The 24,926-nt window shown below is 44.4% G+C and overlaps 1 protein-coding gene across 1 annotated transcript in view; it reads right to left on the reverse strand.

Annotated features, from left to right (window-relative positions):
- Positions 1 to 22,883, reverse strand: part of C1H14orf132 (chromosome 1 C14orf132 homolog) — a 33,741-nt gene extending 10,858 nt beyond the window's left edge. Inside the window, exon 1 of the mRNA XM_053375758.1 lies at positions 22,440 to 22,883. Coding sequence (XP_053231733.1) covers positions 22,440 to 22,466 — 27 coding nt within the window. The 5' untranslated portion in view covers positions 22,467 to 22,883. The remainder of the gene's footprint in view (positions 1 to 22,439) is intronic.
- Between the last annotated feature and the right edge of the window lie 2,043 nt (positions 22,884 to 24,926).

Here is a 24,926-nt window from a genome sequence, read left to right on the forward strand (position 1 = left end):
CACAGTGCTGCATAGAGATATAACCCTCATACATTCCTAATTATTCTTATTCTTATATTCTTATTCTTATTTATTTACACCCAGCCTTTCCCCCTGACGGACTCAAGGTGACTTACAGATAAAATAGGAACAGCTAAAAACAAGGTGAGAAAAAATAATTAAAAACAATTAAACATTAATAGAATTAATATTGTATAAAAATATTAGAGATCTATTTAAACATAATTACAATAAAAACAGCACGGCACCAACCCTTGTTGTTATAACAGTAATTCAAGCCTAACTGCTATAACCCTTTCTTTTATTATGCCATTTCTCCAACCCCACTCATCCGGGTTATGAAATCTGGGAGGTGTGTCAACCATCATCTTAGACCCATCTCCCCACGAAAAATTATGTCATTTAATTGGTATTTTCTTCGGATCAACAGAAAGTGCACCAACCTTTAACACTGGAAAGAAAACATGTGCCAGAAAAATTCTGGGCAGGAGTCCCCAAAAAACTGCTTCCCCCCAAACTGGCAACCCACATTTAGCATCACTTCTGAACTTACCTGTGTGACAGGTAAGGACTGTTTATCCTTCCCCTCCCCTTTCCCAGCCATTGATGCGCCCGAAATCACAAATGTTCCTTTTGTCCTTGACAGGGAAAAGTTATGGTGTTCTGAATCTTTAACTTTAGAACAGGGAAAAGTCTTTCCCTGCCTCTCTCATATTATAGGAACTAGAGGTCATTGAATGGAGCTGAATTTTGGAAGATTCAGGACAGGCAAAAGTTAGTATTTCTTCACATCCTGCAGAGGCCTATGAGACAGAAGGCCTGCAAGCATCAGGACATCAGTGCAACAGCGCTTTTCCTACTTGTGATTTCCAGCAACTGGCACTGCCTCAGACACAAAGTCATCATAGCTAGGCCATCAACGGCTACTAGCCATGTTTGCCATGTTTTTCCTCTTCTTTGGAAGGCAGAACGCTTCTGAATACCACTTTCTGGGAAGCACAAATGGGAAGAGTGTTGCTGCACACAGACCCTGCTTGCCCATTTTGCCACTGTGAGAACAGGATGCTGGACTAGGTGGGCCATTGGCCTGATGTTCTTAATCCCTTCCATTTTAGACCAAAAGCAGAAGCTGGTCACATGTGTTAATCCCTGCCTTCTGCTTCAGAAGCAGAAGCATGATTTTTTTTTGTTAAACAAAAGCCAGGGAACCAAGAAACCAAGCTCTGTTCCGTTACCATCACCACACATAAGCAAAGTACTCCTCTGGTGAACACTGCATCCTGAAATCTTTGCAAATAAACTGATAAAGTGTTAAGCTCTGCTGTAAAGAAGAATTAAAAGCCAGCTCTGAGATGTAATACAGGAACCATATGGGAAGCTTTTCCCTTCAACCAGAGCCTCAGAGAAAAATCATAAGAGATCTGTTTAGTTTTGTAACATTTGCCTGGAAAGGAGGCTGAGTAAACTCACCCTTGCACTGTTTATGTGTGTGCAATTAACATTTTGTGCGGTTAATGTAAATATTTCTTTTTAAAAACAAAAATGCATGGGGCACATTAAGTTTACATTGTTGGTTATTTTATTCACAGTGCTGAAAATTCAGCCTGAAAAATAACCAGCCCAACCTATGACTCAATCTGTGCCTTTCAGTAATCTTTTCTGAGAGCATTTGCTATTAAACGAATTACCGTCGCTGTGCATTGGTGAGCCAATTAATTCTAGGGCCTCGTGACATATGCATGTTTCTTCATGATCTCAGTTTTAAGAGAGAATGTGGTTCCATGAGGTGCTATTCAAGTACCTTTTACTCTTGAATAGACCCGCTGAAACGAACAAACCTAACTTAAGCCATGTTCATTAATTTCAAAGGGCCTTCTCTGAGCAAGACTTAGTTGAATGCTACTCATGGCTTCCCAAAATGGCTGCGCGCATTCTTCCTTGAAATAACTTGAAGCAGTAATTGATTCAAGGTATGCACTGACTCTTTGTGGTGACTGGGTAACAAGGTAAATCGGGGTGATTCGGCAGATGGGGTCTTCCCCTCACCTCATGAGTTGAAGCTTGATGTCAATAACATCTTTGAATTGGATCAGGGCCACACATAGCACTGTATCTTGACTTTCTACTGAGAGATGAGCTCCATTAGGCCTTTCTCCTTGAATTGTTTCTATTCTAGCTGCTTATTTTAAGACTTTCAAGAACTAGTACCTGACTTTCCTTGTTTACTTTCCCTCTCCATTTTCCCCTTTGTATGGTGTCTTTTATGGTGCAAGTCCGTGGGCAAAGGCTGTCTGGTTTTTATTGATCTTATGCAAGCTTCTCCGAGAGCCTTATTGATGGATGAGTACATGTAACATAAAATGCTTAAAACAGACAAACAAGCAGCTCTGACAGCCTGATTGGATGGGATATATCAATGGTTTGAGTACAGGCAAAAAGAAATTTTTGACTGATACACAAGATTATTTATTACTTATGTATTGCATTTACCGGTACATTCCACTTTTTTTCTTCATTGAGCTCAAGGTGGTTCTCTCCCTCATTTGTTCCCCACAACAACCCTGTAAGTAGGTTAGGCTGAGAGGCAGTGACTGGACCAGGATCAGCCAGTGAGAGTATCATGTGTGAGTTGGGATTTGAACCCTAGTCTCCCAAGTCCTAGTCCAACACTCTCACCACTACACTGAATCTGTAACCTCTTTTGACCTCTTTTTCTGATGTAGTTCATTTTGCCAATACATAAAAGACTGCCCTTATGTGGGCCATTGATAAGTTTTCCTCCCCACAAGGCTGCCCCCTTGCCTCAGAGCTCCCGTTCTCCCAAACCATGGGTACGCAAACTAAGGCCTGGGGGCCAGATGCAGCCCAATCACCTTCTAAATCCAGCCCATGGACGGTCTGGGAATCAGCGTGTTTTTTACATGAGTAGAATGTGCCCTTTTATTTTAAATGCATCTCTGGGTTATTTGTGGGGCCTGCCTGGTGTTTTTATATGAGCAGAATGTGTGCTTTTATTTAAAATGCATCTCTGGGTTATTTGTGGGGCATAGGAATTCATTCTCCCCCCCCAAAAAAAAAACATAGCCTGACCCCCCACAAGGTCTGAGGGACAGTGGACTGGCCCCCAGCTGAAAAAGTTTGCTGACCCCTTCCCCAAACATTCGGTAGAGCTTAAATGATGCAACTAGGTTGGTTTAGGAGTCTTTACTTGAAGAGATCCTCTACCTCCATTGTTGACAGATGTCCCCTGAAGCCCAGCAGAGAGAGCACTTTCCCTACAGGCAATGAAAGATGTCTTTTATTCAAGGAGGCGTATGGTGACTATTGTAGCCAGGAGGCTGTTCTAAGAGAGCGGCTGTTTTAACAATATTTATGCACGCAGGCTCAGTTGACTGCGGCTTCATGGAGAACCACACCCCACATCTGCATGGAAGGATTTGGAGATTAGGGCCCCAAGAAATGGGAGTGGCTCTGTGAGCATGCAAGGTTACAGAGATGCATCCTCAGATCACTTGCCTCATAAGAAACTCTCTTGCACATTTGGGAAAACGAGAATGCTGCGGACAGCGACAGGCGAAAACCCCCCAAACTCTTCTGAAGCCTGCCTGACAGTTGCATACAAGCTTCAAGAGAAAAGAGCTATGTGGTTCGATGCAGAAAGGCTGTCTAATTAGCGCTGCGATTTGCATTTCAAATGCATCAGAGTAAAACGGCAACACAGGGCTTTCTCAAACAGATGCTCTCAGGCAGGCTGCTGTTCCACTGGGCTAATGACTGTCATACATAATTAGGTCACTGATTTCAGAGGGTTATGGGGTTTACCTTCCTAGCAGGAAAATGTTTACTGTGTGTAATGAAAAGGAGTAGGGGAAATGTACTCGAAACCCAGTACCCTAATGAGCGTAAACGATAGGTTTCTGGGTACAGTATTTCCATTGAGATAAAAACACCAATGCATGATAGAATGATTTAAGGAAGAGCATAAAGAGATTCAATTGCGGTAACCTAGAATGCTGGCCGCCAGTAAAGACAGAAGAAGTAACCACTGATAGTGTTAGTCTCCATGAACTGGTATAATCCTCTTGAAGCCATCCAACTTGGTGGCCATCACAACCTCTACTGGGAGCAAATTCATAGATTAACTATGTGCTGTGTGACTATTGGGCTATGAATGACTACTTAGAGACACTATTGTAGGGTTGCCATATTTTGAAGAGCAAAAAAGAGGATGCTATGATGACTCTCGTTTAAATACCCCTACTATATGTAGGCTAGGGACGCGGGTGGCGCTGTGGGTTAAACCACAGAGCCTAGGACTTGCTGATCAGAAGGTCGGCGGTTTGAATCCCCGCAACGAGGTGAGCTCCCGTTGTTCAGTCCCTGCTCCTGCCAACCTAGCAGTTCGAAAGCGCGTCAAAGTGCAAGTAGATAAATAGGTACCACTCTGGCGGGAAGGTAAACAGCGTTTCCATGCGCTGCTCTGGTTCGCCAGAAGCGGCTTAGTCATGCTGGCCACATGACCCAGAAGCTGTACGCCGGCTCCCTCGGCCAGTAAAGCGAGATGAGCGCCACAACCCCAGAGTCGGCCATGACTGGACCTAATGGTCAGGGGTCCCTTTACCTTTACCTTATATGTAGGCTATAGAAGCTGTGGCCTACTGCTGAGGGGGGCAGGAGAAGAGAAGAGGAAAGCAAATCTTCAGCCACTAGTAATGTCTATGTCCCATCCAAAAAATTATAGCCAGAGACATTTGGGCAAATTTTAAAAAATCCACCTGGACACAATATTTACCCCTGAAAAAGAGGACGTGTCCTGGAAAAAGAGGACACATGGCAACCCAACACTATCACTATGTTCTGCCTCTGCTGTGGGAGGTAGTACATCTCAGAATGCCAGTTGCTGAGAGCGCTGTTGTGCTCACGTCCTGCTTTCAGGCTTCTCATCACCTTCTGGTGGACCATTGTGAGAACAAGATGCTGGTCTTGCTGGGCCTTGGAAGGACTGTTGCTTGATCGAGAAGGCTCTTCCTATGGTCTTAGTACAAAGGTGAGCCCCTAGAAATTTTAGTTGCTGGCATTCCCATTTCATCATTTGCCTAAAAGAGGATGGGAATCCAGGGGAAGGACTTTGCTAAACCTGAATAATAAATAATAATATAATATAATTTTTTTATTTATACCCCGCCCTTTCCGTGTTAAAAACCGGGCTCAGGGTGGCTGACAACAAATTTAAAACACTTAATTATAAAAGCAGCATAAAATACAGTATAAAAACATGAATAACAATAAAATTCAAAAATCAATTTAGGGGAAATAAGCATTAGATAATCCCCAGGGCTAGCTGGCTGAATTGGTCCTACCTGGGCCAGCGAGGAGGCCAGGGGAGAATTAGTTGTTGGGTCTCAGAGCGGCTAATCTTCATAAAAGGGGAGGGGGGAAGAAAAGGGAAATAAAAGATCAGGCTGAATTAAAATCAAAGGCCAGGCGGAATAGTTCTGTCTTACAGGCCCGATGGAAGGAGGTTAAATCCTGCAGGGCCCTAGCCTCATGGGACAGAGCATTCCACCAGGTCGGAGCCATCACTGAAAAGGCCCTGGCCCTGGTGGAGGCCAGTCTGACTTCCTTAGGACCCGGGACCTCTAAACTATGGTTGAAGAGCTAACAGGAATGGTCTGTCCCTCAGGAGGTTGTGGACTCTCCTTGCTTGAAGGTTCTTAAGCAGAGGTTAGATGGCCATCTGTCATGGACGCTTTAGCTGAGATTCCTGCATTGCAGGGGAGTTGGACTAGAGGACCCTTGGGGTCCCTCAACTCCACTATTCTATGATTCTAATTTCTACAGCTGCAACTTGAAGAACTGTCTTAGACTGCAGTCTTGCACCTTTTTGCTCACTCTGTCACCAATCACAATTAGAAGCACAAACCCCTTCCACCCCCCAAACCCAGCTGCATTTAGTTTTTATTGAAAAAGGTAAGTGAAGAGATCAGTTGTGGATCTTGGGAAAACATCCAGTTTGGCTCCCGGTGCACAGTTTAAGTGACGTGTGCAAAACTGCTATGATTTCGCTGCTCTCTGAACAAAGCCTTAGCATGCTCAGGAGAAGCTACTGATGTACTTGGATGAAAAGGAAAAATGCTCAGATTAAGAAGCTTATTGTTAAGGCTATCAGGTGGTTGCTCGAGAGCAATCAGGCAAGATGCCTCACTGGTCTGTTCTAAAGCTTCATTATTGGTGCTAAAAAGCTTTACAATGCAGAGCGCCTCTATTCCATGTCTTGCTCATTCACTAGCAGAATCTGAGAGTGGGTGGTCCTTGAATCTTCGCCAGCAGAGTAGTTTCTTGACCCCCAATCTGCGCCTCCCCTCTCTGCGCGAAAGCCTACTGCGCAGGGAAGGCTTGGGTAAAGGGGGACCTCCCTCCTCCCCGCTTTGCTCAGGCAAGGTGTCCTGGCACCGCCTTGCATCCTCTGAGCCCTGCATCTCCTCCCCACTAGAGCCGTGGCTTCCATCCTCCGCTGAGGAAGTGCTGCTTCCCACGATTTTTGGGGGCTCTCTGTAATCCATCCGCCTTTCCCTCTCTCGCCCCTGAGCCGATGGCAGTTCCCGGACACTTATCAAAAGAGTTACCCAGTCCAACAAGCTATTGATAGTGTTATCATTACTTCTCTTAAAGCACTACTGTGCTGTTATGGATGAAAGAATGAGATCATTTAAGAGTAAATAGAATGGCTCAAAAGCAAGGAAGAGATGGTGGCAGATGAAAGAATCAGATGAAAGAAAAACAAAGAGCGATGCTCCCATATTTATAAGCTAAAAAAAATCTTCTTCTTTACTTGTTCATACAATGGCCTTTCCCACTAACGAAAAGTATGGGTAAATATACCAATGTATAGCTTTCAGCAAGGAAACAAAGACTTGTTGCCTTACATGAAAATGTACCTGCTTAGAACTCTAAGATGCATCTATGTGACCTGATTGGTTTTTCTCCAGGCTGCTATTGCCAGCACATCTGCTTTTGCTCCATTCCACGCTACAAAGCTTTTCATCTGAAGGAGTGGATGCTGTGATCCATAGCTAACACAGCGACTGCAAGATGGGTAGCTGCTTCCCACACAAAAGCAAGGCCCTGTCAGTTCTATTTCCAAGCGGCCACCACATATGCTATTTTAACACAAGAACTTGGCTTGCGTCCCAAGTTGCGTCCTCCAATTAAGACCCAGTCAGCAAACACCAACACAGCACAGATACAACGGAGTGAATGATCTGAAGTGGTAAAAATATTAGTCTGTAGAATTCAAATAGCGACCTTTGAGACAAGCATTACAGAAGTCTTTATCGTTACGAATGGGTTGTGTTTGCTTCCTACATCAGCTTCCATTCACTGGAGAGGTAGGCCACATTTGCTGTACATTTAAAGCTACCGCTTTTAACAGTCATGGTTTCCTCTCCCAAAAATTATGGGAGCTGTAGTTTGCTAATGGTGCGGAGAGCTGTTGTTCATCTCACAGAGCTACAATTCTCAGCGTTTCCTGTCAAGAGGCATTGTTACCCCACTTTTAAGAACTTTTAAAATAGTGGGTATAAGACAGGCCCTGGCAGATTGAGTGGATGAGACCAATAGTGGGTCCAACAGTCAAGAAGGCGGCTTCTGCACATGCTGTAGAGGGAAGTGAGGAACAGAAGGACAACTCTGACTCTCAAGTTTCTCCCCAGTCCAAGGTCTCCAAGGAAGGAGCTCACACATGCCAGGTATCTCTCACTCCCCATCAGCCAACCACCTGTACAGAGATCACACCAAGTGAAAATTAACAGAGATGCAACGGAGGTTTGTTTGTTTTTACTTTCAGGGTGCCCTGCTTTCACAAAGTGACTTATGAGACTCTAAAGCACATGACATTACAATTGCAAAGCTGCCAGTCTGTACAGGTAACACTGGCCTAGATGAAACCTGCATGCGAAGATGGGCTTCGGCAGATTGAGCGGACAAGACCAAACAGTCAAGAAGGCAGTTTTTGCACATGCTGTAGTGAGGGGCAGATGGGGCTTGTCAACATGGGAAAGTAGCCCATCTAGGAGAAGGAAAACTCTGGTCCTAAACCTCTACTGCCTTGCAGGATATCTTTGAGAGAAGAAAAGGCTAAGCAGTAAACCCCACACAAATCTGGAGAGGAAGAAGAAGAAGAAGAAGAGTCTGGATCTGATATTCCGCTTTATCATTACCCGAAAGAGTTTCAAAGCGGCTAACATTCTCCTTTCCCTTCCTCCCCCACAACAAACACTCTGTGAGGTGAGTGGGGCTGAGAGACTTCAGAGAAGTGTGACTAGCCCAAGGTCACCCAGCAGCTGCATGTGGAGGAGCAGAGACGTGAACCCGATTCACCAGATTATGAGTCTACCGCTCTTAACTACTACACCACTTCGGTGCTGCTAATGTAGTGTTTCGACTTCACTCCTGGAGGTGCACTCCATGATGCCAACAACAATGGCAACCCCCAGCAACCCCTGGCCATTGGCCATGCTTTCCGGGGCTGTGTAGAGCTTTGGTTCAGCAACTTCTAGAAGGCCAAATGTCCCCCACACTTGATACAGAGCCATCACACTGAGAGCCAGCAGGCCCTTGGCTCAGTAATAAAGCATGAAAATTCGTCTGCATGAAAAGCGCCTCACATTCAATCCATTGCCTGAAACCCTGGAGAGCGGGGTCTCGCCAGTACAGATAATACTGAGCTAGATAGACCAATCATCAGACTAAGTTTATGGCATTTTTCTATGTTCCGCTGATATTCCTGGATAGGGGACATTGTTAATGGGTTTTCCCAGAGGGTCTGAGCACCATAACTTCTATGTTAGGCATCAGACCTTCTGTCCCTTAGTCCTGCACTTAAAATTCAATATATTGATGGGCCACTGTGAGAGAGCACCCACCCACCTGCCACCTTAATTTGCCCAGAGGCACTCTATACAAATCTATGCAAATTTGTGCCATGGGCCTGTGAAACATCTCTTAAATCTGTTTTTAAGAGCAAACGTCTTAAGCCACAAGGCAGGCTACCCTTCCATTAGAAAGTTTGCAAAGATTTGTTGCAAGTATTTCCAATTTGTTATGAATTCTATCCTGAGCCTCTCTGTAAAAATATTCAAAGGTGCCTCAGTATTGTGTGGAGTCTTCCAAAAAAGTGTGTGTGTGTGTGCGCGCGCACACACACACACACACACTTTGCTCCACACAGGGCATTCTGTGTGCAAGGCTGATGATCTACAGAGGAAGGCAAGGTGTTTCGCAGCAAAAGTTTCTATTGGCCGATTCCTGTTTTTTCCATCTCTGAGCACACTTGCCAGGAAAGCATGCCATCTGCCTCACCTTCAGCACGAAATCTGTCATTAAAATGTCTGATTTCAGTCTCCTAGCCATCTGTCATTTCCATGGTATGTTCAAGCTAGCAGTGTGAAATGTAAGAGTTGCAAAAATGGCAGCTCCCCCCCCCCACCTCGTTGATTTGGCAAAGGCTATTCCACTAATAGGTCATTTCACAGGTGCTAGCAATGCCTAAGACATCTCTTTCAGTTGCGTCCTCACATGCCCTTTCATTGCGTCTTACCATTATAGTGAACTGGGATTTAAACCGGCAGAGGAGGGCTAACTAAAAGCGATGGGGTAGAAGACTGCACAAACTAAACGCAAAGCAGAATCATGTTACACAGAACAGCTCTGCGTGCTGAGCCATGTGGGTGAATCATGGCATCACAACTCTTAGATAATGGTTTGTGTTGCCATGATTGAAGTCTGCCCAAAACCATGTGCAGAGACATATTAAGTAGATCTAAAAACTAAATCGGCCTTTGCCTACCTGGTGCTTTCCAGAGGTTGTGTGACTCCCAATTTCACATCAGCCCCAGCCAGCATGACCTATGACCTGGGATGATAAGAGCTGAAGCCCAATCATCTCCAGAGGGAACCAGGTTGTGGAAGACTGAATCAACAAACTCAATGAGAAAGAATGGACTTATTCAGGCAGCTGAGCACTTCTCTGTCACTCAGTTCAGACGTAACAACAAACTATAGTTTGGCATTACACAGATGAGCCCTCTACCCCTGTCATTATTCAAGAGACAAGTCTATTACACCAACATCCTGAGAAAAACTATTTATGCGATTACAATTTGTTTCCCAAGAGAGGACAGCTTAGAATAGTTAGGAATTTAAATTTGCTGTGTCACCCCTTTTTTAAGCATCGAGGGAGAGAAAGTAAGCAACTGATAAGTGTAACTGTTTAATTATAATTTGCTGATGTTTAATTTTACTGTTTACTATTGGATTCTAATGGATTATTGAATGTTGCTTTATTTGATATAAGTTGACCAAACTGCGGGAGGCAGTGGAAGACAGGAGTGCCTGGCATGCTCTGGTCCATGGGGTCACGAAGAGTCGGACACGACTAAACGACAACATGCTGCTGTTTATTTTAAAGTTATTGTGACCTTTTATATAGGATCTGGTTGTTACTATTAATGTTTGGTGTCTATTATTATTATTATTATTATTATTATTATTATGTGTGTTGGAAGTCACCCAGAGTGGCTAGGGCAGCCCAGCCCAGCCAGATGGGCATGGCAACAACAACAACAATGCTTTCCATTCTATTACCCCAGGGCAAAATGCTTTGTACGTTTTGGAAATGTTATAACTAGGTTTGAGGAAGTCTAGCTTTTAAGTCCCAAGGGAGCAGAACAGAGGAAAGGAGTTCCTCCACTCAGGTCACACTAGGCCCTGTTTCCCCATGCCACTTCCTGATTGGTTGGTTATGACCCAACAAACAAGCTAGGTTGTATCACACCTAGTGTGGGGTATTCTTTTTCTCCAGTCTCCATCATCCTGGCAAATTCCTAAAGAGAAGCTCCCTGTGCAAGCAGAAACCAAAGCTAACAAAACCTAGGAATCGTACCTGCTTTTTGGGGTGCTGGAGTGTTTCCTGATCTGTGCAACGAACACTGTCAACCCCAACAGCCTTACTAGGACATTAACTCATTTATTTTAATGTCAGTTCAAGTATGGCTGCAACCTTATATTTGAGAATAAGCCCTATTAAATTCAACGGGGCTTACTTCTCAGAAGGCATGTATCGGATTGCTCTGTAAGCTCATTAGACTGCACTGTATTCATTTGCTTTGGCACTCATTGCTTTGTGGTTGCAAATCAAACTTGGACCCCAGACAATGACACTGCCCAACCTCCCCCAGTCCAATGTTGTGGACTGAAACTCCCATCAGCCTCAGCCAGCACAGATAATGGTCCAAGATATCTGAAATGTAGGCTGCAGAAGGCTTGTATCAGTAGCTCGGGTGGCACCTTGCATAATTTTGCAAGCAGGTCAGGCAATTCAGCTGTAATGTATTCTTCATTTTCTAGATTCAGAGCCTGCTGGGCATTAGGAAACTCAGAAAGAGAAATTCCAGTTATGACTAAAAATGTACAGTGCTGAATTTTCAGACATCACAAGGGATTTGGCCTCTTGCAGCCAGGACAGCCTTTCTTATCAACTTATGATTTCAAACACGCTTGTAGCCAATAAGGGATGTGAACAGAATTTTTAAAGCATTTTTCCAACTCGCTGACTGCTGGAACCTTTAGGGCTTGTGAGTACAAAATTCACTCTCAAATGGGAATGTGTGGTAATTGGGCTAACAACAGAAAGGGAACATTATCACCACAAACAAAACACAACTATCGAAAGATGAACAATTGAAGCAGGTATACATGTGTGTTCATTCATATAAACCTATGCACACTATCCACACTTCTGAAAAATTCACTTGTACTTTGAAGACATGCAAAATCTGTTTAAACCTATAAATACGGGTTAATTGGGATTTCAGAAACAGATTAACCTTTTTTGCTAAAAAGCCAAGGGCAACCCTATGTGTATTACTCTTCTCAGAAATGTGTTGTGAGTAGCAAGTGAGCACACACACAAGAGAGAGAGAGAGAGAGAGAGAGAAATATCCAGGAGAAACTTAAAAATTACTTCTAATAAGTGTCGGAAATGTAGAGAAAAGGAGGGTACAGTCTAGCATATGTGGTGGGAATGTAAGGTTATTAAAAGCTTCTGGGAAATGACCTATAATGACTTTTGTTAAAAAACCGGAAGCTTTCTTATTAGGATAGGAACTGAATTACCTAAAGAACAGAAGAAAATATTTATGTATGCTACAATAGTTGCCTGAATACTGTTAGCCCAAAGATGGAAGGAAGACACCGACAAAAGAAGAATGGCAGATCAAGCTAATGGACTACGCAGAAAGGGCAAAATTAACGGCAAAGCTCAGAGACTATGATAACGAGAAATTTAACAAAGAGTGGGAATTGTTTATTGTTTATGTGCAAAAATACTGTAAACAAGCTGAAACATTGGCAGGATTTTAAGTAAATGCTTGCAACTAGTAGAAAATTAGATAAAATTAAGGGAAATAATAATGGAAAAGGTTTAAGAATGGATATGCAAAAGAAATTGGTTAATATAAGTAACTAGAAGAGGGTAACAAGGGAAGTCCAGAGATTTAAAGGATCTCAGAGAAAGTTTGTTTAAAGGTATTTGTTTTTATTTGTGAAAATGTAACTGTGAAAAACTAATATAAATTTATTTACCAAAAAAACACACCAAAAAACAAACACTACTGCTGATCCTACCAATCTCATTTAAGATAAATTTATATTTATTTTATTTTATCATTTATATCCCACCTTTCCTCCAGGAAGTTCAAGGTGGCATACAGTGTTCTCCTCCTCCCCATTTTCTCCTCTAAACAATCCTATGAAGAGGGTTAGGCTAAGAGAAAGTGACTGGCCAAAGGTCACCTAGTGAGCTTCACAACTGAGTAGGGATTTGAGTGACCAACACTCTGACCACTACTTCATATATCTTGGACACAGGAAGCTTCCTTGTGATGAATGGCTCTCCAGGGTTTGAGGCAAGAGTCTTCCCCAGCCGTATCTGGAGATGCCAGGGTCTGAACATGAGATCAACCACCAAGCTATGGCCCTTTCCCATTCTGCATCACTACATTATGGTGATACAATTAAAGTTACTGCCAAAGCAAGCACATTTACGTTTTCAGCCTATGTAGGAGAAGACACAACTGATGCTATTTGTCCAAGGCCTTCTGGCTGGACAGTGAATTACCTAAAAGGATACTTCCACCTTGGACAATCCTAATCTTGTCTCCAAAGAAAAGGTTAGTGCTTTGCCACCAGCGATGCCCCACTTTTGTGCTACGGTGCATCACATTCACCGAGGACCTAGCAGATTTGACAGCTGGAGGTTTTGATGGATCAACCGAGTGTCAAAGGATTAACATTCCACACTCCTTGAAGGGATTTCGTGCCACGAAGCATTTCACGTGGAAGCGCTGCCTGCGCTAACACACTTGGTCACTGCTGAACTTCCTGGCGACATTGTTCTAATTTTCCACATCGCCGCATTTCACTTCAAGGATCTAAATGGGGGTTGTCAAATGAGACCGTTACACATGACATCCTAACAAGAGCCAGGTAGAATAATATTCCCACTTTAGACCAAATGCTTGGCTTGCAAAATTATGACTGGGATGAGATTTTTTCCCCCTTCTTAACCCAATCGTTGAAACTAATCAATTGTCAAGAACTGAACCCTGCTGGATATAGAGAAAAGAAACCTTAGGCATGCCACAGTAGGCATGCTTGTTTAGAAAGTTTAGCTCTTTGCAATGGGGTCGAGACTACAAAATGATGATCACCCTTTCAGTTACATCAGGGATGTGAATGATGTGTGCATGCTTTTTCAATTTGGCAGACTGCAAAATGGCACAGACTTCCCTGCCAAAGAGTTAATACAGCACTATCCAGGGTGGATAGGGCGTTCTACCCCCCCGCCCCACAAAAAGCAGGGGTCCATTAAGAAGACATAACACTGCCTGCCATAGATCATGATGTTTAAGCAAGCAGGCCAATGTCCAATGGAGAAATTAGGCAATTTTAGATTCTGGACACAATGGTCTTATGGGAGCCCCTACAGGCATGATTCGGCCAAAGCATTCTAAAACCCCAGTGGGGAAGTTAGGGCTATGTAGAGGCTCCCCACCTCAAAATGTCTGTATGGCAGCCAGAATGGAGTCTTCTGCTGTGTTATAGAAATCTGTGCTGTCCTACAGTGGAGCAATTAGGTAGCTTTATAGATTCTGGACCAAGAATTGGCAAATTTGTCAATTTTTAGATCCAGTTCTCCACATTTCTACCTCACTTTGCATTTTTTTTAAAAAAAAGTTTTAATGAGAATTCATCAGTATTTTAGTGCAATTTTCTCCTGATATACATACGCAGTTTTGCCTAACATGCACTTTTTCTTTTTGCAGTACGCTTTCCCTTAATATCATGCATTTTTGCATGTTATTTTCACTAATATATATACCTTCACCCACACTTTATCCTAGTATATGCATTTTTGTGCACATTACTTGGCTGGAGAAATGTGTGGCAAAATTTAGAGAAGTGCAAATTTCAAAGGAGGGCTGTTTCGGTTTGGGCATTGTTTCGGAAAGAGCGAATTACGTAGGTTCACCATTTAGTGCAATTTGGATCAAACTACTCGTCTGTCACCACCAATGTAGGAAAAACATTCCCAGAAAATCTCCCAGGGTTTTCTCAAGAGAATGTGGATGTCTATTGCCTCCTCCTCTGCTTCGTGCCTGCATCTACCCGCATCTGCCCACTGGCTGTGCTCCACAAAGGCCAGATCTGCCACCCCTCCCAGCTACCCAGAGCCATGCAGCCCTGAGGCAACTGCCTCATGGGCAGACTAGCCCAGCTTGGATCCTAAGAAGAATCACATTTTCAGTTCTTCTTGCAGACCCAAGCCTTGAGGTTCAGGTAGGCATATGCAGCAGGTGGCAATCGATTTCTCACTGCCTTGTGATATTTAGTTGGTCCTAATAAAAGACATTACACTATGGTTATTCCTGGATTCTACCCCACCTTCCAAGGGGCCAGCATGCATGACTGCAGCTTCACCCCTCTCCCCTCCCCACCAGGCTACCATATTTTTCCATGTATAAGATGCCCCCATGTATAAGACAACCCTTTTTTTTAACCCAAAATTAAGAAAATGCACTATGCACTATCCATTTATAAGACAACCCCTTATTCTAAACTTCAAAAATTTAGAAAAAATGTAGTCTTATACACGGAAAAATGCGGTACATATAGGAGAGAAATAATGCAACTGAAAGCCACAGACACATTCCTGTTAAGAATTAAAGAACTAAAACTGTCCAGTCATCTGTTGCATGAAACAACAACATAGTCATGCAGTATGTTCCAAAGACCATCGTTTCTGGAAATGTTTTAATGGTGCTTTCTTTTGTGGACAGGCATCTGGTGAAGCCCATTGGAATGGCACTGACAAATCAGGTTTGCTAAATTGACTTTGCTTCCACCCTACCCATCGGAAGCCTGAGGTCCCCCAAATGAAACCAAGTGCAAAATTGGGGCTTTGGGAGGCAGGTGAAACCAATGCAAAATGGCACCCCAGAGCCAAGCGATGGGACCAATTACTTACTGTTTCCTGTTAGCCATATACGGTGGTACCTTGGGTTACATACACTTCAGGTTACAGACACTTCAGGTTACAGACTTCGCTAACCCAGAAATAGTACCTTGGGTTAAGAACTTTGCTTCAGGATGAGAACAGAAATCGTGCTCCGGAGGCGCAGCGGGAGGCCCCATTAGCTAAAGTGGTGCTTCAGGTTAAGAACAGTTTCAGGTTAAGAACGGACCTCCGGAACAAATTAAGTACTTAACCCAAGGTACCACTGTACTGACATAACCTGCATTACACAAATTCAAATCTACATCTTAAGGTACCTTCCATGAACTTCCTTAACTTATCTTAGGAACCAGGTCAACAGCTTCCCTTGAGAGAAACCCAAATACTCACACTATGAAGGTTTGCTGCCAAGCATCAAAGAAGCTGTGCATTTTTCATCTCTGAGTAGTCGATGTCTGTGTGCCACATCTAGGCAGGTATTCATGCATTTTTAACATGTGGCGTCTCCACCAGGTTCTTTTTTCCCCAACCCCTGGAAAAAATATAACCTCTTTCTCTTTTTAAAGCTCATTTCCTTGGATTTGTTCCAGAAAAGAATACATTGCCAAACGGGAATGGTACATTCATTACTGTCATGGATACACAGGCCAGGAGCGAAACTTGGAAGGCCTACATTTGCAAGCAGACGGGATTCATTGTTTGCTCCTCTTCTGTTTCTAAGATCCAGAAACACAAAAGGGCCATGCAATCAGCATGAACTCCACTAACAGGAGCTCAGTAATTCTGCATTGTTCCCCCTTCAGTAACATTTGAAGAGCACAGATCTTCAGATGCTGTGTCTCAGAAAAAGACAGAGAAAGATAGAGAGCTTAAATTGCCTTCAGCTACAAAGGTCCGTATAGTTAAAGCTATGGTTTTCCCAGCAGTGATGTATGGATGTGAGAGCTGGACCATAAAGAAGGCTGATCGCCGAAGAATTGATGCTTTTGAATTATGGTGCTGGAGGAGACTCTTGAGAGTCCCATGGACTGCAAGAAGATCAAACCTATCCATTCTTAAGGAAATCACCCCTGAGTGCTCACTGGAAGGACAGATCCTGAAGCTGAGGCTCCAATACTTTGGCCACCTCATGAGAAGAGAAGACTCCCTGGAAAAGACCCTGATGTTGGGAAAGATGGAGGGCACAAGGAGAAGGGGACAACAGAGGACGAGATGGTTGGACAGTGTTCTCGAAGCTACCAGCATGAGTTTGACGAAACTGCGGGAGGCAGTTGAAGACAGGAGTGCCTGGCGTGCTCTGGTCCATGGGGTCACGAAGAGTCGGACACGACTAAACGACTAAACAACAACAAAAAACCAACTTCCCCTTGCAAAGCTCATTCAGAAATGATCGTTCCTAGCTCCCGAGAGTCAACAATAAGGCTCAATACACCTAGCCACCGTTCCATGCCTACTGACAATGTGTTCTTTTCTTTTTTAAAAAAATTACCATTACATTTATATCCCACCTTTTCTCGATGAACTCCAGGTGGTGTCCACATTTCTCCCCCCTTCCATTTTTATCATCACAACAACCCCTGAAGTAGGCTAGGCAGAGCAAGAGTCACTGGCCCAAGGTCACCCAGTGAGCTTCACAGCCGAGTGGGGATTGGAACCCTGGTCTCCCAAGTCCTAGTCTGACACTCTAACCACTACACCACCCTGGCTCTCTGCAACACACAAGTTCCTGTAGAAAGAGGTACTCAAAGGCATGAAGTGGGAAAACTCTTGGCCTAGAGAATGGGGATGCTGAAGGGATAGCTCAGTCAGCAGAGCAGAGACTCCTAATCTCAGGATCTTGTGTTTGAGCCCCACGCTGGGCAAAAAGATTTCTGCATTGTAGGGATTTGGACTAGATGACCCTTGTGGTCTCTTCCTGTGGGATATATCTTCACTGAAGCAGTCAAAGACAACATTTTCCTGTTGCCTGGAGTGGACACACTGGGGAATGTAGTTCCAGACAGGGAGGACTTCCTAACATACCTGTTCTGGAGCCTCCTCCCTGTGTGTGACCAGGTAGATGGGCGTGACCCTAGCAGACCCTGTAAAAGGACAAGCCACACAGCCATCTTCCATTTTCTCCTTTCGGACTCCTTTCCTGGTTCTTAGCCAGCATATGGATGGAAGCCACAAGGCGTAACTCGGACTTCTTTTCTCTACAGTGTAACTATAACCACAAGATAAAGCCTGCCTTCAGATTACTGCTGTGAACTGAATGTAAGTAAACTTTGCTCTTACTTTTAAAGAAGACTGTCGTGTTATTATTATTTTAAGAGGGAAATAAAGGGGAAACTTACCAGGAACAATCCAGACTGGACAAGCCAGACTGGATTGCTTAATTTAAATGATTGTAACGAATCCATCAACTTGCTTCCAGCAATCTGCAAAGGAATGTTCTCTACGGCTTGCTCACTAGCATGAGTGAGGAGGGATAATATTTAATCAATATATCCTCTCGTACCTTCCTCAACATTCCCACACTTCCAACACTACAACTCTATGGTTCTATGATTATGGAAGCAAAACAGCTCCCTGGAAATAGGAAATTATTCCAGTGGCTCCCCTTCCCATTCTCTCACCAAGCAACAAAGGCACAAGACAAGAATAGCTGGGAAACAAACTAAACTTTGGAGAAGCATGCCATGATTTGTTTGATCAACTGTGGGGAAATTCATGGTTAACTCAAAGTTTGTTAACCAAACTATGGCTTAGTGTTATGTGTATACCAGGACAGGGGTTGTAATGGAATTGAGAAATCTATAGGAGGAACACTCCATGCTGCAACCTTTTGTTGCAGGTCCCACCTGTGTTCCTGCAAAAGCAATTCAAGGAGATAGTAGACCTTATGAGAGCAAGCTATATTGACCTCTGCTTCAGTTACATCAATTCAGTAGGCTTGTGAATTGTGAATGGGAAGCAAGGTTTGAATCTTGCTCTGCAAAATGCAAGCAACTCAGGACTGAGGGAAGTTCATTCTTGCCCCCAAACGCTGCAGTTTGCATTCTTCCCTCTATAGATTTTTTTTAACCAATTTTTTTTATCATAAATATAGGCCACTTGTTGGGCAAAAATTCCACACATTTTCATAAATATTGCAAGCAGTTCTTATAGTAGGGAACCATTTCATGTTTGTCAGAGCAGTGCACATGTAGAACAAAGAGAGGGTATGATAAATATACAATCCAATACATAAACTAAATACAATGTAAGATACATAGAAACTGGTTTCCTCATTGTGAGAAGTGAGGTTACAGGGAACCAGGCAGTGGGCCTTCTTGGCAGTGGCGCCCGCCCTGTGGAACGCCCTCCCATCAGATGTCAAGGAAATAAACAACTATTTGCCTTTTCAAAGACATCTGAAGGCAGCCCTGTACAGGGAAGTTTCTAATAGTTGATGTTTTATTATGCTTTTGTTGGTAGCCGCCCAGAGTGGCTGGGGCAAAACCAGTCAGATGGGCAGTATAAAAATAAGAAAATTATTATTCCTGCACTGCAGGAGGTTGGATTAGATGATCCTTGTGGTCCCTTCCAACTCTACAATTCTGCGATTCTAAGATGTCTTATATACAGTGGTACCTCGGGTTAAGAACTTAATTCATTCTGGAGGTCCGTTCTTAACCTGAAACTGTTCTTAACCTGAGGTACCACTTTACCTAATGGGGCCTCCTGCTGCTGCCGCCCCACAATTTCTGTTCTCATCCTGAAGCAAAGTTCTTAACCCAGGGTACTATTTCTGGGTCTGTAACCTGAAGCATCTGTAACCTGAAGCATCTGTAACCTGAGGTACCACTGTACTAAGTCAGGTTTTAGGCAAGGTTCTCTCTCAGCCCTACCTACAAATGCCAAGAGCAGAACTTAGGACCTTCTGAATGCAAAGCTACTGAGCTATGGTGTAAAACAACCACGTTCTTTTGGCTCTCCCTATTACCAAAATACATCATGCAAAATGTAACTGGAGAGCCATTTTGCAACTGGTCTTCTTCCCTTCCCGAGAGAAGAGACAGGCATTTATGTCAGGTGGGGGGCAGGGAAGCCTGTCAGAATTACCAGCAGACGAATATTTCATCTCTCCTTAATGCAGCCTAATTCAATTTAACGTGAAATCACCTGACATAAGCTTGAAGCTTTGCAATAAGTATGAATGGGCCAGACAGCTAGATAGTAACCAGCAGGCAAGAATATATTGGCTGTGCTCCTAAAGCTACTGTTAAGATGCCATGTTTGAGAAAAAGGGAGAGAAAGCGTGCCAGTAATGATCAATGACAACTGGAGGTGCTGTTTATTACTGAGATTTCTAACTTCAGCTGCCCTTATGGCAAAGACAGAAAACTTTTCAAAACATACTCTGGGTACCTACTTATCCAGGGGGCGGGAACTTTGATTAAATCTACTTTGGTGGTGGGGTTCCACCACCACAACCCACCTTTCCAAACAATGAGCACTCTAAGATATACACCTTTCTAAGATATACACCTACACACAGTCCATTTCAATTTATGGGAACCAGGCAAAAACGCACCCATGTTCTCATGCGCCTCTTGTTCATTTCACTAGGACTGTGCAGGAGGATTTCTTGGTTGGTCATGCCAAAAGATTGCTTTTCTTCTTCTTCTTCTTCTTCTTCTTCTTCTTCTTCTTCTTCTTCTTCTTCTTCTTCTTCTTTTTACAAGAACAGTAGGATTACACCAGATCTATCGTCCTGAGTGTTCGAAACTCCCAATGTTCTAGGAGCATTTTGCGACGAGGAATTTCATTAGCGCGAGCAGTTTCTGAGCTCTGTGCCTAAGATTTCAGATTTAAAACTGCAGAGTGGAAGGAAAAGAGGACCTTTTTCTGCCTCCCCACTTTCAGATACTCTCTGAAGACTGGAGAAGAGACCCTCTTAAGAATATTAGTGGGGTGGGCAGGAGAAGGACTAAACCATGTGAAAAATGAACATATTATTTTAGCTGCATTTCATTCATTTTCAGCTTTGTATTCTTGTTATTAAAAAAGTGCTGAGACATTCCGTTGTTGTGCCCATAACCTAGGTTTAAGGTGCCATTTAGCTCCTAGCTTTCATATCTCAGTTCCTAACACTGATCATCCTATGACCGACTTCAGTGACACTATATGAGGTCAGTCAAGAAACCAGCTGGGGAGATAAGAATCAGCAGGAGCTTCCTCCCTTCAACTCTTCCATATAGGAAATTAAACTTTAATCCTTCATTGAGGCTCTACTAAACCTTTTGCCATAAGGCAGGGGTGGGCAGACATCAAGCTTGCAGAATCGACTGTTTTTTTAACCATAGAATACCCTAGAAGTCCGCCAGCTGGAGCTTAGTACAGTCCAGTCCAGAATACATATCTATGCTTCTGTGAAAATAGTGGTTTAGGAAAGGGGTGGATACACCCTTAGAATTAAGGAACAGAGCACCTGTGCTGCGCATGTATCTCAGTCTAGCAACTCAGTTCTCAGTCTTTGCATACAAAACTGCACTCCTTGTTTTCCCTTAAGTCCTTGTCCCCCACTCATTTCAGCAGCTAACTCTCTCTCTCTGTGTGTGTGTGTGTGTGTGTGTTGTTGTTGTTGCTATTGTTAAGCAACTATGTGTTGGAAATCCTTGGTTATCTACTGCAAGCCAGAAATCTAACAGTAGATCGAACTTTGCTAACCTGATACTTCCCAGATGTTTTGGACTACAAATCCCATCAGCCATAGTCAGCATGGCTGTGCTGGATGGGTAGGTCAAGACAGAGGATGGAAAGATGGATGGATCAGGCACAGAACAGGACAGTGGGGCTTATTTCTCAGTAGACAAGCACAGGCAAAGCTCCAGTCTTATATCTATATAATGGGGAGTAAATCCCATTGAACTTAGTGGGGTTTACTCTGAGTAAACATAGAGGGTAGTGCTGTTACATTATATATACATAGAAGTATTGGGGGGTGGATTTTGAAAATTATTCCTACCCATCTGCTCTATCCCCACAGGGAAGTGTACTTACTCATGCTACACACCACCAAATCTAATTATCCCACAGTTAACAGGTTTCCAAGCATACTGAATTTTGCATACACCCTGGGACCTTAGGGTGACGGACGGGTAATACATTATTATTATTAGAAATGCAAATTATTAAGTGGGACAGAAACGTCTTGAGCAAATGAAAGAAATCAGTGCAGTTGGAGAATTCTATTATTTGCTGCTGCAAGGCAGACGCAGCCCTTCATCTCCTTCAGGGGGAAATCGGCTTGTTGCATTCAAAATAAAGGGGAAAACAAAAATCTTGCACAAACCTCTTTATCCCCCCATGCCCACGTTCTTTTCGGGGTTATTTCACTAAGCCCTAAAACCTCTTGTTACTGGAAAGTAAAAAAGGGGGAGAGGGAGAGGGAGGGAGGGAGAGGCTTCCCCACTCCCCTCCTCCTGTTCCTCGCCTAAAAATAGAAAAGGAAGGGGGGGTCAGTGCATCTCAAAGCATCCACCCAGAAACCTGTGCAACCGCAACACCCTTTCCTAGCGAGGGGCGGCTTCGAGGTCGCCCCTCTATCCAAAGCCTCCTCCATTCATTTCACTGTATTCACTCGATGGGACTTGTATCCCGCTTAGTTGCCCAGAACCTCAAAGCGGTTCCGCTGGAATCCTAAGCGCTTTACGCAAAATCCCTTTTCATTCATCACGACGGCTATGGATGTCAGAGACGGATGACCCACGCATCTTGGGGGGGGGGCGCTGTTGCAAACCACCCCCCTCCCAATATTCGGGGGCGCGGAGAGGGGCGGTTCGAAGGCTCAGCGGACCCTCGACGGGGTGGGGTCGGGACGCCTCCTCTCGCCATTTACCTGCGCGGCCATAAAGGAGAGGTCCATGGTGCTGCTGGATCCCGAGGTGGTGCTGCTGCTGCTGCTGGCGCTGTTGTTGTTGGTGCTCCTCGCCGAGCTGGCGGTGAAGCTGGTGCTGAGGTTGCTGCTGCCCCCCGGCGTGGCTTCGTCTCTGGGGGGCTGGGGAGGGGCCTCCCCCAGCAGCAGCTTGGGGCGCGTTACCAGTTCCAGCTCCCTGGGGTGGCGGAGCCCGCGCGGCTGCCTGGCTGTCCCCAGCTTCCTCGGAACATGGTCCGCCCCGATGCTGGCTGTGGCGGCGGCGGCGGCGCCAGCTGGAGTCTCCACAAGCAACTAGTCCGCGCGAGGAGCCGCCTTCGCTGCTGCCTGGCCACGCCCCCTTTCCCGGGCCGCTCAGTCGCAGCGGCAGCAGCAGACAAAGGGGGACAGGCTCTCCTCTCTCCGCCTCCTGCTCCGGCTTCTGCCTCGTGCAAAGGAAATTGCTAAGCCAGCCAACCACCTGAGTCCCCAGCTACGATGCCAAACACACACACATTACGCACACGCAGATGGAGTGTGTGTGTGTTCCCCCTTGGCAGGTCTCCTGTGCCTTAAAAAAAATGCCCGGATGATATGAGAGGCAGGCAGACGTTCAACAGGTCACTTCTGTTTTCCCAGCCGTACAGCATCTCCGTTGTTCGTAAGCGCTCATTAGATTTTCAAAAGGCTTTCTTTTTTCTTTTTTTTACAAGGCGCCTCACCAAAGACTCCTGAGCAAGCTGCAGGTTATGGAATAAGAAATAGCTCCGTTGGTTAGAGCGTGGTGCTGATGATGACAAGGTTGCAGGTTCGATCCCCGTATTCCTGCAATGGATCGGGGTGGATGACCAGCTCCCAAGACACTGCGATCTACTCACAGAGTTAAAAACTGGCAGTAATCTACCCCCTTTTGGGGGGTTCAGGTCAAAGTTGTTGAGCTTTATTTGGGAGGAGGAAAGTCTCGTTTTTTAGGGGTGCAGGCTTCTTTGGGGGGAACCGGTGATCTACCACAGATGTCCAGTGATCTACCAGTAGATCACGATCTACCTGTTGGACATACCTGGATTAGATGATCCTCCAACTCCCTTCCAACTCTACAATCCTATGATTCAAGAGGAGAGGACTTCCTGTATCAGGATTTGGTTATGTAGCAGGGAGCAGAAAGTAAGGATAAAGAAACAGTTCTCTGCAGGGAGAGATGTAGAAATGGAGTGTCCCCACCCCTCAGCCCACAAGGATCAGGAGTGGGCCTGTACTAAATGGTTCAGGGTGGTGAAAACAAGGTGGAGAGCACCAAAAGGATGACAGAGTGAACGGGTGGTGTTATGTACTGAGTTGAATAGGATCCAAAATGCAGCAGTCTGACCAAAATGCTATTGGTCCTAGAACGATAGCATTCAGAATGCAGCAGTCTGATTGGTCTTAGAACAATCGAATCCAGAATGCAGCAGTCTGATTGGTCCACAGGAGCCACCCAATCCAGCTCCAGGTGGAAGTGAATTCACAACCTGATTGGCCTACAGGAGAATCCCGGAATTAGCCAATCACGTGGGGCCCATTGTGTAAATAATATATATAAAGCAGATATTCTGGGGGAACTTCCATTCCTCCTCACCACTATGAGCTGAATAAAGAGCATGAAATCCACACTCGACTCCAAGTATATTTCAGGTGATAAATTGGTAAATGCAGTTCAAAGTAAAAGAAAAGTGTAAAGTTGTATATGTTGGGGTGAAACCTTAATTTCTTGTATATGCTCATTGGGTCTCCCTCTCCTATAACTCTAGAATTCATGGGCATCCAGTGAAGCTTGGAGCTGGAGGAATCAGGACAGATAAAGTATTTACTAACATGGCATATAGTTAAACTTCAATTTCAACAGCTACTAGCCATTCTGACTACGCCCTGCCTCCATGGTTGGACACATTGGGCTTCTGAAGACTGGCTTTTTATGAAAACCATATTCTCTGTGGTTTGCTTCACAGCAGGAGGGATTCTGTTATCTCCATGCAAGCGGCCAGATTACAGCTACACAGAATCTCTAATTGCAGCTCAGAATTTTCACCAAGGAATTGGTACTTACACGAACTTGACAAAGATTATATTAACCAAGCAGACCTACTTGTATGGTCACCTCGGTGAAGATACGGAGGTTTGCATCTGCATTACAGCTAACCTGGACTCTTGAGATTGGCAGAGCGAGTCTTTCTCATCCCACTGGCAAATGTTGCTGTCCGGGAAGATGCAAGGCAAAATGCAACCACTAAGAATTTCCCCCCTCGCTGCCTAGGAAAATATTGATGGCTACACCTTTGATAAGCTGCTGCTGCCTAGTTAAAGCATATCTCTTCTCTCAGGCCAAGTCTCTGTGCTGCTGTCTTGTTAACGTTAACTGCTGCCTGCCGATCTTTGTTGTCCTCAGTTTAATTGTCCTGGTTTTATTGTGTTTGATTGGAAGCTGTGAGGTGTGGA

The sequence above is a fragment of the Podarcis raffonei genome, chromosome 1 (genome assembly GCF_027172205.1).
Source record: "Podarcis raffonei isolate rPodRaf1 chromosome 1, rPodRaf1.pri, whole genome shotgun sequence".
NCBI classification, from domain to species: domain Eukaryota; kingdom Metazoa; phylum Chordata; class Lepidosauria; order Squamata; family Lacertidae; genus Podarcis; species Podarcis raffonei.